Source organism: Sus scrofa, chromosome 3 (genome assembly GCF_000003025.6).
Source record: "Sus scrofa isolate TJ Tabasco breed Duroc chromosome 3, Sscrofa11.1, whole genome shotgun sequence".
Lineage (NCBI taxonomy): Eukaryota > Metazoa > Chordata > Mammalia > Artiodactyla > Suidae > Sus > Sus scrofa.
This window is the reverse complement of record NC_010445.4, coordinates 113,424,039-113,438,137: the sequence shown is the minus strand read 5'-3', so window position 1 is coordinate 113,438,137 and position 14,099 is coordinate 113,424,039. Positions and strand designations below refer to the sequence as shown.

At 43.3% G+C, this 14,099-nt stretch overlaps 1 protein-coding gene across 28 annotated transcripts in view; it reads right to left on the bottom strand.

Annotated features, from left to right (window-relative positions):
• DTNB (dystrobrevin beta) overlaps window positions 1-14,099 on the bottom strand; it is a 247,849-nt gene that overhangs the window by 38,872 nt on the left and 194,878 nt on the right. For all 28 annotated transcript variants that reach the window (XR_002342818.1, XR_002342817.1, XR_002342816.1 and 25 more), the window contains 3 exons: window positions 8,084-8,169; window positions 6,896-7,009; window positions 641-737 (listed from right to left, as the gene is read on the bottom strand). Coding sequence is in view for 25 of the 28 variants with exons in the window: in XM_021087742.1 (XP_020943401.1) it covers window positions 641-737; window positions 6,896-7,009; window positions 8,084-8,169 (297 nt within the window). In the remaining 3 variants the exon portion in view is untranslated. The remainder of the gene's footprint in view (window positions 1-640; window positions 738-6,895; window positions 7,010-8,083; window positions 8,170-14,099) is intronic.

The following is a 14,099-nucleotide window of genomic DNA, read 5'->3' as shown; positions in this document are numbered from 1 at the left end:
ATCAAATTCTTCAAGTGAGGCCACTGAAATGCCAAGCGTGCCTTTCTCTGCTCTAGGATGTAGGGGCTCTAATAGATTTTTCAATAAAAATAGAAAGGGACACCTGAATTATTCCAGATTGATTCAAGTCCCAACATATTAAACCTTGTATTCCTCCTCATAGATAAATTTATTGATTAGAATTGGTTCGATTAGGTTGGTTTGTCTCTGTAATACTTATTAAAATAGGACATAATATTTGTTAAGTATTGAGGTAGAATATTTGAAAACTTATCTTAAAAGGAACTTCACATACTTGAGAAATATTCATTATACATATATAGCTAATATCCTATTTATAAACATTCTCATTTATTCATAAAAGCAACTATTCAAGCCCGTTACTCTAGCTGCAGTTACTAATTTTTTGTAATGAGGCTTTACACTAATTAGACATCTAAATTAGATGACTTTTGTCCTGAATTAGGCTAACTTTATGGAGGTTTACCAGAAAACTGAGTCTCAGCAGCAATATTTAACCCTTTAGCCCCATCCTGTTCTGACGTCACAGAGGAGGCAGGAGCTGAACTGGGGGTGAACATGGATGGACGAGAAGAGCTGAGAGGGAGGAGGAGGAGACCTGGGCGGCGCTGGCTCTTACCTTCAGTAGCTTCATCAGCCCTTCCAGCTGGACCATCAGCTCCCGCCTGCTCTCCTGCAGCGCCGACATCCTCTGCTCCAGCTCATCCTTCCGCTGCCTGCCAGAAAGGAAAGGCTCATCAATGATGGAGGAACAGTAGGCCACAAAAAGACACTGTAAATTAGAAATATGAAAAATTGGGAGTTCCCATTATGGCTCAGTGGAAACAAACTCGACTAGTATCCATGAGGATGCGGGTTTGATTCCTGGCCTCAATCAGTGGGTTAAGGATCTGGTATTGCTGTGGCTGTGGTGTGGGTCGGCAGCTGCAGCTCCGATTCAACCCCTGGCCTGGGAACTTCCATATGCCTTGGGTGTGGCCCTCAAAAGAAAAAAAAATTAAAAATTGTATGTAACGTGTCTATTTAATATTAAAAAAAGAGAAGTAAATGAAGATAAAGGGGTCTTCCGAGTTGAAGGCCAGTGAAATGGGTTTTAGACCTGATTTTGCTACTTACCAGTGTAGAAGATGCTGAGCAAGTCCCTTAAGCTCTCACGCTGGGTAGATAACATGGCGATACAGATATAGAGAACAGACTTGTGGTACCAAGGTATGAGGAGGTGGGAGTGGTATGAGACTGGGAGTTTGGAGTTAGGAGATACAAATTATTACATTTAAAAAAAATTTTTTTTATTTCTTGCTTTTCAGGGCCACACCGTTGCATATGGAAGTTCCCAGGCTAGGGGTCAAATCGGAGCTGCAACTGCTGGCCTACACCACAGTCACAACAGCACGGGATCCAAGCCACATTTGTGACCTACACACAGCTCATGGCAATGCTAGATCCTTAACCAAGTGAGCAAAGCCAGGGATCAAACCCACATCCTCATGGATACTAGTTGGGCCTGTTCCCATTTAGCCACAAAGGGAACTCTTTTTTTTTTTTTTTTTTTTTGTCTTTTCTAGGGCCGCTCCCGTGGCATATGGAAGTTCCCAGGCTAGGGGTCTAATCGGAGCTGTAGCCGCCGGCCTACGCCAGAGCCACAGCAACTGAGGATCTGAGCCGCGTCTGAACCCTACACCACAGCTCACGGCAACGCCGGATCGTTAACCCACTGAGCAAGGCCAGGGATTGAACCCGCAACCTCATGGTTCCTAGTTGGATTCGTTAACCACTGAGCCACGACGGGAACTCTGGGAACTCTCACTATTACATTTAGAATGGATAAACAATAAGGTCCTACTATGTAGTAGAGGGAACTATACCCAACCTCCTGGGATAGACCATGATGGAAAAGAACACAAAAGAAGAATGTATATATGTATAAGAGTCCCTTTGCTGTACAGCAGAAATAGGCACATCATTGTAAACCAACTATACTTTAATAAAATAAAAAGAAAAAAAAAAACACTCCAAAGTGGTGATAATATCTGTTTAGCCCAGTTTTCTTTACTGCTGTGAGAACAGTATGCAACAACGCTTTGGGAAGGATACATGGCCACGCAGAGAAAAAGCACTGTTAAAATTATTAACAAATTCCTCAGCAAAGTCAAATACCTCATTTATACAGAGAAAATTGGTCCACATTTGTATTAATAGCGGAGGAAATGTATGAAAACTGCTCAGGGAAAACAGGGTTCAGGAGTCAGTGCTTCCAGATCCACACATCAGGTTCAAAAAGTGTGACAGATATCAGGACGACTCTGTGTCTCAGAGAACTCAGTTTCCTTGAGGGCAGATCTCATGTCATCGAATCTAGCTCAATCTGTCCGAAAGCAAACCTAAGACTTGCCTTCCCAAATGGGGCTCTTTCTCAAATTCCCTTTCTCTCTCACTTTCCCTTCTAGTTGTCATGGCTGAACAGCTCAGTCCTCTTTGATACTTGCCCTGTTCATTTCCTATATTCAATCAGTCACCCAATTCAAACGATTTGTGGAAATTCACACGTTTACCTCTTCATTCCGGCTTCTCTGACTTGATCCAAATGATCCTCGCCTCACACATGCAACGGTCTCCTAGCTTGATGAATCCTGATTTCATCTGCTATGGTCAGGCAAAAGCAGTGGGATGGAAATCAAGAGATGGAGGCCTACCATTTTACTCAATATGCTGCCTTGGACAAGTTACTCCACCTGTCTGAGCCTCAACTTTCTCATCTCTGAAATGGGACTAGTAACAAATAACAGCACTACTTTGAAGATCAAGTAAGGTTCTTCATAGAATGCTCCTAGAGCAGCTCAACGGAAAGCTGGGTCCATTTCATCATTCCATGTAATAATCTCAATAGCAGACTTGCCAGCATCACTGACTCTTGGCCTGCATGGTGTAGACCTCTGCCGTCCAGTACGTTAGCCACTAGTCACAGGTCACTGCTGAGCACTAGTCCAAATGTAGATGCGCTGTAACATACATACTGTAGTTTAAAAACTTAGTGGAAGGGAGTTCTCTGGCGGCCTAGTAGGTTAAGGATCTGGCATTGCCATTGCTGTGGCTCAGGTTGCTGCTATGGTGCAGGTTGAATCCTTGGCCCGGGAACTTCTGCATGCAATAGGCACAGCCAAAAAAAAAAAAAAAAACACAAACCAAAAAACTTAGTGTGAATAAAAAAGTAAAATGTCTCGATAATTGTTTAATGTTGATTAAATGTTGAAATGATTTTATTATTTATTTTTGACCATGCCTGTGGCATGATAATATTTTAGAACTTTTCCCTAAGAAGAACGCATCATTTTATTATGACTCACAGCTATTCCCCACTTTCCTCCAAATGTTATTCATTCCTCAGTGTCCATCCCAAATGTCACTCTTTCCAGGAAGCTATTCCCGATTCCCTCAGCAGGTATCAGATCCTGCTTAATTAAACACCATAGCAACTGATGCGTCTCTATGGCGCTTAATTTATTTTACCTTGCATTGCAGTCATTCACACCATGATGCAAAATCCTTGAGGTCAGGGGATGAACCTCACCCATCTTTGCATATATTGAATGATTAAGAGACTATCTCACATCTACTGTGGACTCAATTAACATCTAGTGAACTTAACAAAATGATTATTTGAAGCCCTCCAAGAATCTCCAATGGCCTGTCACTTAAGGCTCTCAGAATCTGGTCTCAAGTATCTAACTAATTTTATCTCTCATCCTTGGCACTCTGAAGATTAATTCACTGGATGACTGAAAACAAATTCTTAGCTCCAAGACTCCTTCCTCTCTCTGAAATGTGTCACACTTATTGGAGAATCTTGCTGAATCCCCAACTCTGCTTCTAAACTCAAATGTTTTGTTCCATACTCCATTCAAACCAGACCTCTCTTTCATGATTTAGCCCAAATCCTACCACCTCCAAGGGTCTAATTACTTCTAGACTGTGGGTATGTGTGTGTATGTGTGTGTGCATGTGTGTGCGTGTGTTTATCTCTCCCTACTCAAATTTCTTTTAATATCCACACTACTAATTAGCAATGTACGATATTATTTAACTGACTAGCAAATTATTTTATGTTTTGTTTCCAAAACTAGATGGTACACTTTTAAGATAGAATAATTGTCTTCCAGTCTTCATACTCTCTAAAGTTCCAGCAGAGGTATAAACGCAATGAGGAGGAGTTGATTTATTCAATTTTCTAGATAGTCTTTCTTCTCTGAACTCCTGAGACTTGAGGCAGGACTCTTTCTCTGTGTTGTGCATGATCAAATAATTTAATACATGGCAAAAATGAATGCAGTGCAGCTACATGCAGCAACCTGGAAGCATCCTGAAGAGTAATATTAAGGGGGAAAGTGTCCCAGAAGACTGCATCTAATACCATTTCTATAAAGCCCCAAAACACAACCAAAAGAAAACTAGACACTTTATTATGTAGGTATACACACATATTTGACAATACTGTTTAAAAAGCAAGGGAATGATAAACCAAATTCTAGATAGAGGTTGGCTCTGGGGGGAAGTGGGGTTGGAGGGGGGCACTTCTACAGATGACAGGATTTTAGCAATAGATGAATTCTCAGGTAGGATGTGGGTTCCTGGGTATTCATTTTAACATTATGCTTCATATCTTACATGTTTGCCATACATATTATTATTATTGTAACAAATACACCATTTAAAAACAGTAAAGGGGCAGTTCCCGTCGTGGCTCAGTGGTTAACGAATCCGACTAGGAATCATGAGGTTGTGGGTTCGATCCCTGGCCGTGCTCAGTGGGTTAAGGATCTAGCGTTGCTGTGAGCTGTGGTGTAGGTCGAAGATGAGGCTCGGATCTGGCTTTGCTATGGCTCTGGTGTAGGCCAGCAGTTACAGCTCTGATTAGACCCCTAGCCCGGGAACCTCCATGTGCTGTGGGTGCGGCCCTAAAAAGACCAAAAAACAAACAAACAAACAAAAAAAACCCCAAAACACAACCAACCAAACAAACAAACAGTAAAGGGAGAAAAGACAATCTTAGTGACCAGGATGCCTAACCACTAACCCTACGGACAAGTTCTCTATCTTGTTTTATTTCACTAGATGGGAAGTGGCAGTTCCTGGATTCATGTCTATTGATCAAAACCAGAAGGAGGTCAGAACCCATACACAAATCTTGCCCTTTACATGTCTGTGATAAACAAAAGTTCCTAATATTAATATCGATGAATTTATCAGCTTCTTTCATGACCGGTAATTCTGAAAAATGATTTTTGATTCCGAAATCCTAAAGAAATTCTATGTTTTCTTCTAGGAGTTTTTATGGTTCTGTCTCCATGTTTAATCCATCTGGTAGTGTTTTTGGTATATAGTGTGAGGAAGAAAGTGAATATGTTTGTCCTTATGCATGACCTGTTGATCGAGCACACTTATTAAACAGTCCCTTTTTTTTTTCAGTGATATAGAAGCTGCTTTTGAGATTAACTACTTTCTGATTTCTCAGGATTTAGCCCCTTCTTGGACTTGTATATTCCTGTTTCTAACTGCCTTATGTCATATCGCTGGATTCAGCCCTTTGCCTACTAAACCTACAATCCCTGTAGCATAAAGAAGCACTGTTAGCAATCCCAGGTCCAGCGACAGTTAAAACTCAAGGATGAGTTTTTTGCTTTTCTAGATACAAAATAATCACTCGGCCTGAGCTGCGTCTTACGCTGACAGCTCCGAGTCTGCTCCACCTGAGTCAGCAGGTTTTGTCCTTCCGAGGGTGACACCAGGGTGCTGATACCCCAGAGATGGGACCGTGGACCCGGAGAAAGCAAAACCTTAGCCCAAGTAAATTTAGAAACTAAAATGAACTTTTAGGAGAATGAGACTCTCTGTATCTCTAATGATTTTCATCTGCCCAGTTTAAATTCTTTATGACACAGATCTAAACAAAAGGATAGTTACAGAAAAACAATAATCTCCATTCTCTACGAGAAGAACTCATGGTTGGGAAGCTAAATGACCTAAACCAAAGGAAGAACGAAGAACGGATGGATATTCAGCCGTGCAGAATCCCAGATGCACGCACACTAAAAATCAACGATGGGACATCAAACCCAAACAGAACCCACTGTTGGGAAATTAAGAGGCCTGCTGAGAATCAAGGGGCTCACTTTGTTTCCATAGTGTCCTCCCTTACAGAAGAGCATACACACCTCTTGCTAAGACTGACAGGAAATCAGACCCTCATAACTCTGCTCGGATCAGGCTCGTGTTCCGGCCTGCTGCAAGAGCTCCTCGTGCCCTCGAAACGGCACCCACCGAGTGGGAGCGGAGGCTGCTCTCAGCTCTCATCCAGCTCCCGCGTCCTTAGCCTCTGGATCCTTGAGACAGTTTATATTTACGGTGAAGTGGGAAGGTACCACAGCCACGAGGCAGCGGGGTCCTCCTTGATTTCACATCTCAGAGGACGTGTGCAGGATGCACCCTTTCCCTGTGAAGGGAGAAGACACTCGAAGGACGCGGAGAACATTATTCTGGCCCAGAGTCTCTAAAGTCAGTCTAACTTGCAAGATAAGAAGATTGAGTGCAGCACAATGGTCTTTTAAAAGCAAGCATGGACGTATAAACACTGCCTGGCCTGCCGTGGAGCTGGAGGCTGCTGTTTATCTGGTGCTGGAACGAAGGCAGGAGCTCCCAGAGTGATTAATAAAGGAACCCAAGCATCGGAAGCAGGAACAGAGCGAGTGGGATGCTTCAGCTGTTTGTTCTAACGTGATCAGCTGTACTGATAAACAGACCACTAGGTCGGTTTCCAAGGGACCAATTCCTACCACAGCAGATAAGAATCTGGGCACAGGGGTGCAGTAGCCCTACTCACCTCAGCAGCCGCAGCTCTGCCAGCAGCGTGGGGTTCTGCTGGGCCTTCTCGGGGGTGGGCTGGGAGGCCTGCTCGTGCTCCAGACGAAGACGCTGAATCTCCTGCAGGATCTCTCTAGAGAGGACGGATGGGAAAGAGGTGGCTGTGTGGCGCTTCCCATCTCCCCCCTCCCCCGCCCCCCCCCCCGCTGGAAGTTTTTGTTCTAGTAGAGCTGCCTCTGTCAATCTTGTTCTGACTGCTTCTGCATAACCAAGATGCGAAATGGACACCTTCTTAAAACTGCTGCACTGGATGCAATCCTTTGTGGGTGAGAAAATCATACAAATCCTCTTTTTTTTTTTTTGGTCTTTTTAGGACCGCACCTGCAGCATGTGGAGGTTCCCAGGGTAGGGGCTGAATCAGAGCTGTAGCTGCCGGCTTACACCACAGCCACAGCAATGCAGGATCCTTAACCCATGGAGCAAGGTCAGGGATCAAACCTGCGTCCTCATGGATGCCAGGCAGATAGATTCCTTTCTGCTGAGCCATGACGGGAACTCCACAAATCCTCTTAAAAACTTAAAAAAATCTCCACAGAAGAAAAATGACAACTAGAATACTCTGTTCCTCTCCAGGGGAATGGAAAAAAAAAAAAAAAACAACCCTCACAATATTCTAAGGCAGGTCTTGTGCTTCCTCCTCCGTCTCCCTTCTGTTCCTGACCCCTCAGGGCCTTGCCCCAGCCCTCCCCCCCGGGGACCATGCCTGTTATATGTTACATCCAATCTCCTTATCCTGGCTTCTGCCTGTCCAGTGCATGACAGTGTGCTGACCGGTCTCCACGCCTGTAAAGAGCTTCTCAGTGAGAGACCAGACAGTGGCGGGCAGCATCATGAGCCAGGACAAGACGACAGGATGGAGCAAAGGCTCCTGGGAGTAGAGTGGAGAAGGGAACCTTGAGAGGGACCATACCCGTGGGTGGGGAAAGAATCCACCTGCGGGCACGGGAGCAGGGTGCGGTTGGCCAGAGGGAGCCGGACGCAGATACACTTCAGTGCCCAGGGCACGTACCAGACTTGAGCTGCCCTATTTTCACTGAGGTGGGCTCTTCCTTTGCGGTCAACCCCCATCCGGTCCGCAAGGAATGAGAATCAGATACTCACGTGATACCCTTGGGTCTCAGAAACTGGCTGACCTCTGCGTTCTTACCTGTTTTTATTTTCCAGCTCTGCAATAAGCTGCCTTTGTTGTTTGTTGGCATCAAAGTTAAAGCTCAAGTCAGTGGGAGGACGGGTCTAGAGTGAGGAAGAAGAAAGTTTTTTTTCTTTCTGATTCAAATATAACCAGAGCCCCAGATGGTCTGCTGATTTTTTAAAAACAGATTTTTGAGGTATAATTTACATACCATAAAATCCACCCATTTTAAGGGTACAATTCAATGAATCTTAGTAAATTTAAACAGTTGTGCAAACCAATCACCACAGTCCAGTTTTAGAACATTTTTGATCACCACAGAAATTCCCTCATGCCAGTTTGTAATCAACTACTACTCCCATCCCCAACCGCAGGCAACCACTGATCTGCTGTCTACAGTTTTGCCTTTTCTAGAAACTTCATATAAATGGATCATACAACACGCAGTCTTTAGTTCCTGGCTTCTACTTAGCATGATGTTTCTGGGGTTCATCCATGTTGTTTCATGAATCAGGAGTTTCTTCCTTTTACTAATTTATTTTTTATTGAAATATAGTTGCTTTACAATGTTGTGTGAAATCCTGCTGTACAGCAAAGTGATTCAGTTATGAATATATATATATATATATATATATATATATTCTTTTCCATTATGGTATGTTACAGAATATTGAATATAGTTCCCTGTGCTATGCTGTAGGACCTTGCTGTTTAACTAGTAGGAGTTTCTTCTCATTTACTGCTGAAGAGTATGCCACTGTTTCCAGCTTTTGGTTATTACAAATGAAGCTTCTCTGAACTCTCATTTACAAGTCTTCGCACTGATGTGTATTTTCATCTCTCTTGGATAAATACCTAAGAGTGGAATTTCTTTCCTTTTTATTTATTTATTTATTTAGGTCTTTTTAGGGCCGCACCTGTGGCATATGAAGGTTCTCAGGCTAGGGGGCTAGTTGGAGCTACAGCTGCCAGCCTGCACCAGAGCCACAGCAACGCCAGATCCGAGCCGCATCTGCGACCTACACAGGCAATGCCGGATCCTCAACCCACTGAGCAAGGCCAGGGATCGAACCCGAAACCTCATGGTTCCCAGTCGGATTCGTTTCTGCCACGCCACGCCACGATGGAAACTAAGAGTAGAATTTCTGAGTTATATGGTAACTTTGTATTTAACATTTGGGGAAAGTATCAAACTGTTTTCCAAAGTGGCTGAACCATGTTACAATCCCACCAACAACGAATGAGGGTTCCAATTTCTCCACATCCTTGCCAATAACTGCCACTGTCCTTTTGGTTTTCACCATTCTAGTAGTGTGAAGTACCTAATTGTGGGGTTTTATTACTTTTTTAAATTTAGATATAATTTACATGCCATAAATCTATCCTTTTAAAGTATACAATTCAGTGGTTTTAAACTATATTTATGAGGCTGCTTCATCACTATCTAATTCCAGGGCATTTTTAACACTTCAAAAAGAAACCCACCGTAACCCCCCATTTCCCCCTTCTCTACCTCCTGACAACTACTAACCTACCTCCTGTATCTATGGGTTTGCCTGTTCTGGACAGTTCAGACACATGGAATCAGGCACTATGCGATCAGGTCTTTTATGTACGGCTTCTTTCACTTAGTAAATGTTTTCAAGGTTCATTCATGTTGTGGCATGTGTGCCAGCACTCCACTCGCTTTTAGGGCTGAATGACAGTCCACCATATGGATATACCGTGTTTTGTTCATCCATCCAACAGGTGATGGACATCAGAGTTGCTCCCATTTGCGGGGGGGGGCACTATTTTGAATAATGCTGCTAATGAGCATTTCTGGACACGTTTCTGTATCTAGACATGCTTGCATTTTTCTTGGAGATATATATATATATATATATATATATATTTTTTTTTTTTTTTTTTGTCTTTTGTCTTTTGTTGTTGTTGTTGTTGCCATTTCTTGGGCTGCTCCCTCGGCATATGGGGGTTCCCAGGCTAGGGGTCCAATCGGAGCTGTAGCCACCGGCCTACGCCAGAGCCACAGCAACGCAGGATCCGAGCCGCGTCTGCCACCTACACCACAGCTCACGGCAACGCCGGATCGTCAACCCACTGAGCAAGGGCAGGGACCGAACCCGCAACCTCATGGTTCCCAGTCGGATTCGTTAACCACTGCGCCACGACGGGAACTCCTTGGATATATTTATCTAAGAGTGGAATCGCTGGGTCATAGAGTAACTGCCTTTTGAGGATCTGCAAATCGGTGTTCCCATGAGGCTGTACTATTTTACATTCCCACTAGCTACATAAAGGGGGTCCATTTTCCCCCACATTCTTGCCAACAGTCGGTACTGCCCCTGTTTTTGATCACAGTGATCCTTGTGAGTAGGCAAATGGCATTTCATTGTGAATTTGACTTGTGTTTCCCCAATGACTAACACGTTGAGCATATTTTCATGTGCTTATTGGCTGTCTACACATCTTCTCTGGAAAAATGGAAAAATTATTGTGATTTTGATTTGCATATCCACTGATGTTTCTGACCCCTGTTCCCTCCTTTGAGAATATGGAAGCCAATCAACACAAGATAGGAAAATGGATGACTAGGTGGCATTTTCCCTTTTATTGATTAACCAGAATGGAAGCTGGTTAAGTGGAGCCTTAATGAAGGCTCTTGGCTGGTTAGGTTTCACTTCATGTATCTTTGGTTCTGTTCAAAACATGATTTATGATGAGGCAGAAACCTTGTTTCCTACCTAGAGCTTAACGATGCAATACATGATTCTTCTCACGTGGAATTTCCTAAATAAACAGGTGCAGATCGGCACAGCAAATCTGGATGGGAGACTTTTTACCAATTATGAAATATTTTTCTTTATTTTTTATTTTTTTATTTTTTGCTTTTTAGGGCCGCACCTGTGGCATATGGAGGTTCCCAGGCTAGGGGATCTAATTGGAGCTATCGCTGCCAGCCTACACCCCAGCCACAGCAACACCAGATCCAAGCCACACCTGCAACCTGCACCACAGCTCACGGCAACGCCGGATCCTTAACCCACTGAACGACACTGGGGATGGAACCCACAACCTCATCGTTCCTAGTCAGATCCATTTCTGCTGCGCCATGACGGGAACTCTTAAACATTTTTCTTTAAAAAAGATTTTTATTGCAATACAGTTGATTACAATGTTATGTTAGTCTCAGTTATACAGTATAATTCCCTGTGCTACACAGCAGGTCCCTGTAAGGTTATTTATATTTCTCTTTTTTAAAAGAAAAAGAAGTGATTTTTCTTTCTCCAGAGAAGAGAAGACCAGCAGCTAGTTGAGTAAATTTTCTATATTCTACTCAGAGTCTTGTGAAAGCCTGAGTTGAACCTCAGAGCTTGCCTGAGACCGAAACGGCTGTGAATACAGATTTACAATTCCTGAAAACTGGAGTTAAAACGAATGACTCCTTAGGAGAGTGGGACCAGGGAAAATTATGGATGAGGAAAGCAACTCTGAAAGGAATTTGCTTCTTATGATGATAAGCGAACAAAGGAAAACCCTGTAGTATTTCACTGGAAATTTCTAAAGCGTCTTTTTAGTTTGCGTGTCTGACGGCAATGCTGAAGCATCCTTCAAAGAGGAGGTTAATACAGGAATCAATAATTATTATCCATAGTGACTCCTAAGCAGGCTAGATTTTTTGCCACCAAGAAGCACTGTTATTCAAACACAAAGAAGCAGAGGTGGAAGAAGAGTCAAAGTCTTAGTCGGTGCTTCTACCTGGAGCAGCCTGCGTCCTAGCTCCTACACCCAGATGCAACAACAGGGGAGCCCCCCGTACGGAGAGCTGAATAGCAGCTTATTTCACCCAGACACACTTCAAACACAGTCATGTGTACCTTAAATAACAGAGGAATGGAGGATTTTATTTATTGATTATCTTAGATACCACAGTATCCCTCAAGAAAAAAAAAAAAAAAAGATATTCATTACTAACATGCCTCCAGGACACTGAAGACAGAGGGAATGATTAGTCTATAAAGACACTGAACACTTTTTATTTTTATTTTTTTTTAGGGCTGAACCCACAGCATAGGGGAGTTCTCAGGCTAGGGGGTAAATTGGAGCTGCAGCCACGGCAACGCCAGATCTGAGTCGCATCTGCGACCTACACAGCAGCTTACAGCAATACCGGAACCTTAGCCCACTGAGCAAAGCCAGGGATCGAACTCACATCCTCATGGATGCTAGTCGGATCCTTAATCTGCTGAGCCACAATGGGAACTCCAGACATAGAATACCTTTTCCAGAAGAGACCTAAAAGATGATTTCTTTCAAGAGGTGCTTCTTTCATTAGGCCAAGCAAATATTTCCTGAGTACTTACTATGTGCTAAAACACTGTTCCAGAAACTAGGGAGGCATTAGTGCATAGATACAGCCCCCATCCTGACGTAGCTTACATTACATTGGGAAAGAAAGATAAAAAAAGAAACAACAACAATATCAGTAGTGATAAATTTGATGAAGAAATATAGGGTAATGAAACAGAATAAACTTAGAAGACTTTTTTAATGAGGTGGTTATGAAAGATTCAGTGAAATGAGAAAACAAACCAGGTGAAGGTTTGGAGGTTGGACCTGCTGGGCAGAAAGATGGGCAAAGGCCCACAGGTACTCCAGGTTGGTGTGTTCTGGTCAGTACTGACGGAGGGAGGCGAGCTGTGGGCCAGGGGTGGGTGATAAATTGGGAAAACTCAGAGCATAAAGGACCTTTTAGTCATAGAAAGGGGTTTTCACATCATTATGAACGTGGTGTGAAGCCACTGCAGGATTCTGAACAGGGAAACAAGGAATCAATCACAAATAACATACGTACATACTCTGCCCTTGAGGAGGTGGAGCCCAGCTCCCCTTTCCTTAAGTGTGGTCCGTCCACAGTGACTTCCTTCCAAAGAGGAGAGTGTAGCAAAAGGACAAAAGAGTAACTTTGCGTCGGAGAAACCTGACAAGTGCTTCCTCAGCCAGGTGATCAAGGTCGGCAGACGGTGATAAGTGATGTGCGTGTGATGTGACCGGAGGCAAAGGGCACTCATTTCTTCCTCCCCCAAACCCATAACCCCAGTCTAATCATGAGGATGACAAATCCTAATTCCCAATGAAGGGACATTCCTCAAAACCGCAAGGTCCTCAAAAACAAAGTCAGTAATAACCTCTAATGGAAAATAATCTTAAAAACATACAATCACCTTGCCTTTCACCTGACACCAACACAAAATTATAAATTGACTTCCTTTCTCCCTCCCTCTCTCTCTTTCTTTCTTGTTTTTTAGGGCTGCACCTGCGGCATATGGAAGTTCTCAGGCTCGGGGTCGAATCAGAGCAACGGCTGCCGGCCTACACCACAGCGATAGCAATGTGGAATCCAGGCCGCATCTGTGACTTTTGCCGCAGCTTGTGGCAATGCTGGGTCCTTAATCCACTGAGCTGGGCCAGGGATTAAACCCGCATACTCATGAACACTATGTTGGGTTCTTAACCCACCGAGCCATGATGGGAACTCCTAAATCGACTATATTTCAATGAATTAAAAACAAACAAACAAACAAAAAACCCAAGGAAAGTCGAGAAACTGTCATGGACCAGAGGAGCCTCAGGAGACACAACAAGTAAATGTAATGTGGTATCTTGGCTGGAACCCTCAAACAGAAAAAAGATATTAGGTAAACACGAATGAAATCTGAATAAAGTATGGATTTTAGTTAATAATAATGTATTGGTATTGGCTCATTTATTGCAAGAAACACGCTAGACTAAGAAGATGCTAATAACACGGGAAACGGAACATGAGCTGTATGGAAACTCTCTGTACTAGCTTCATAATTCTTCTGCAGATCTAAAACATATAATGTAAAGTTTGTTAAACACAAACACTACTTGGGCTACTGAATGGAGGATTTCTCATAGTGCGGTAAGAATGGAAGTAGGTAGACCCGTTAGGAATCCTAGGGTTTGCTATTTACTTGCTGTGTAAACCTTGAAACACTTCATATTA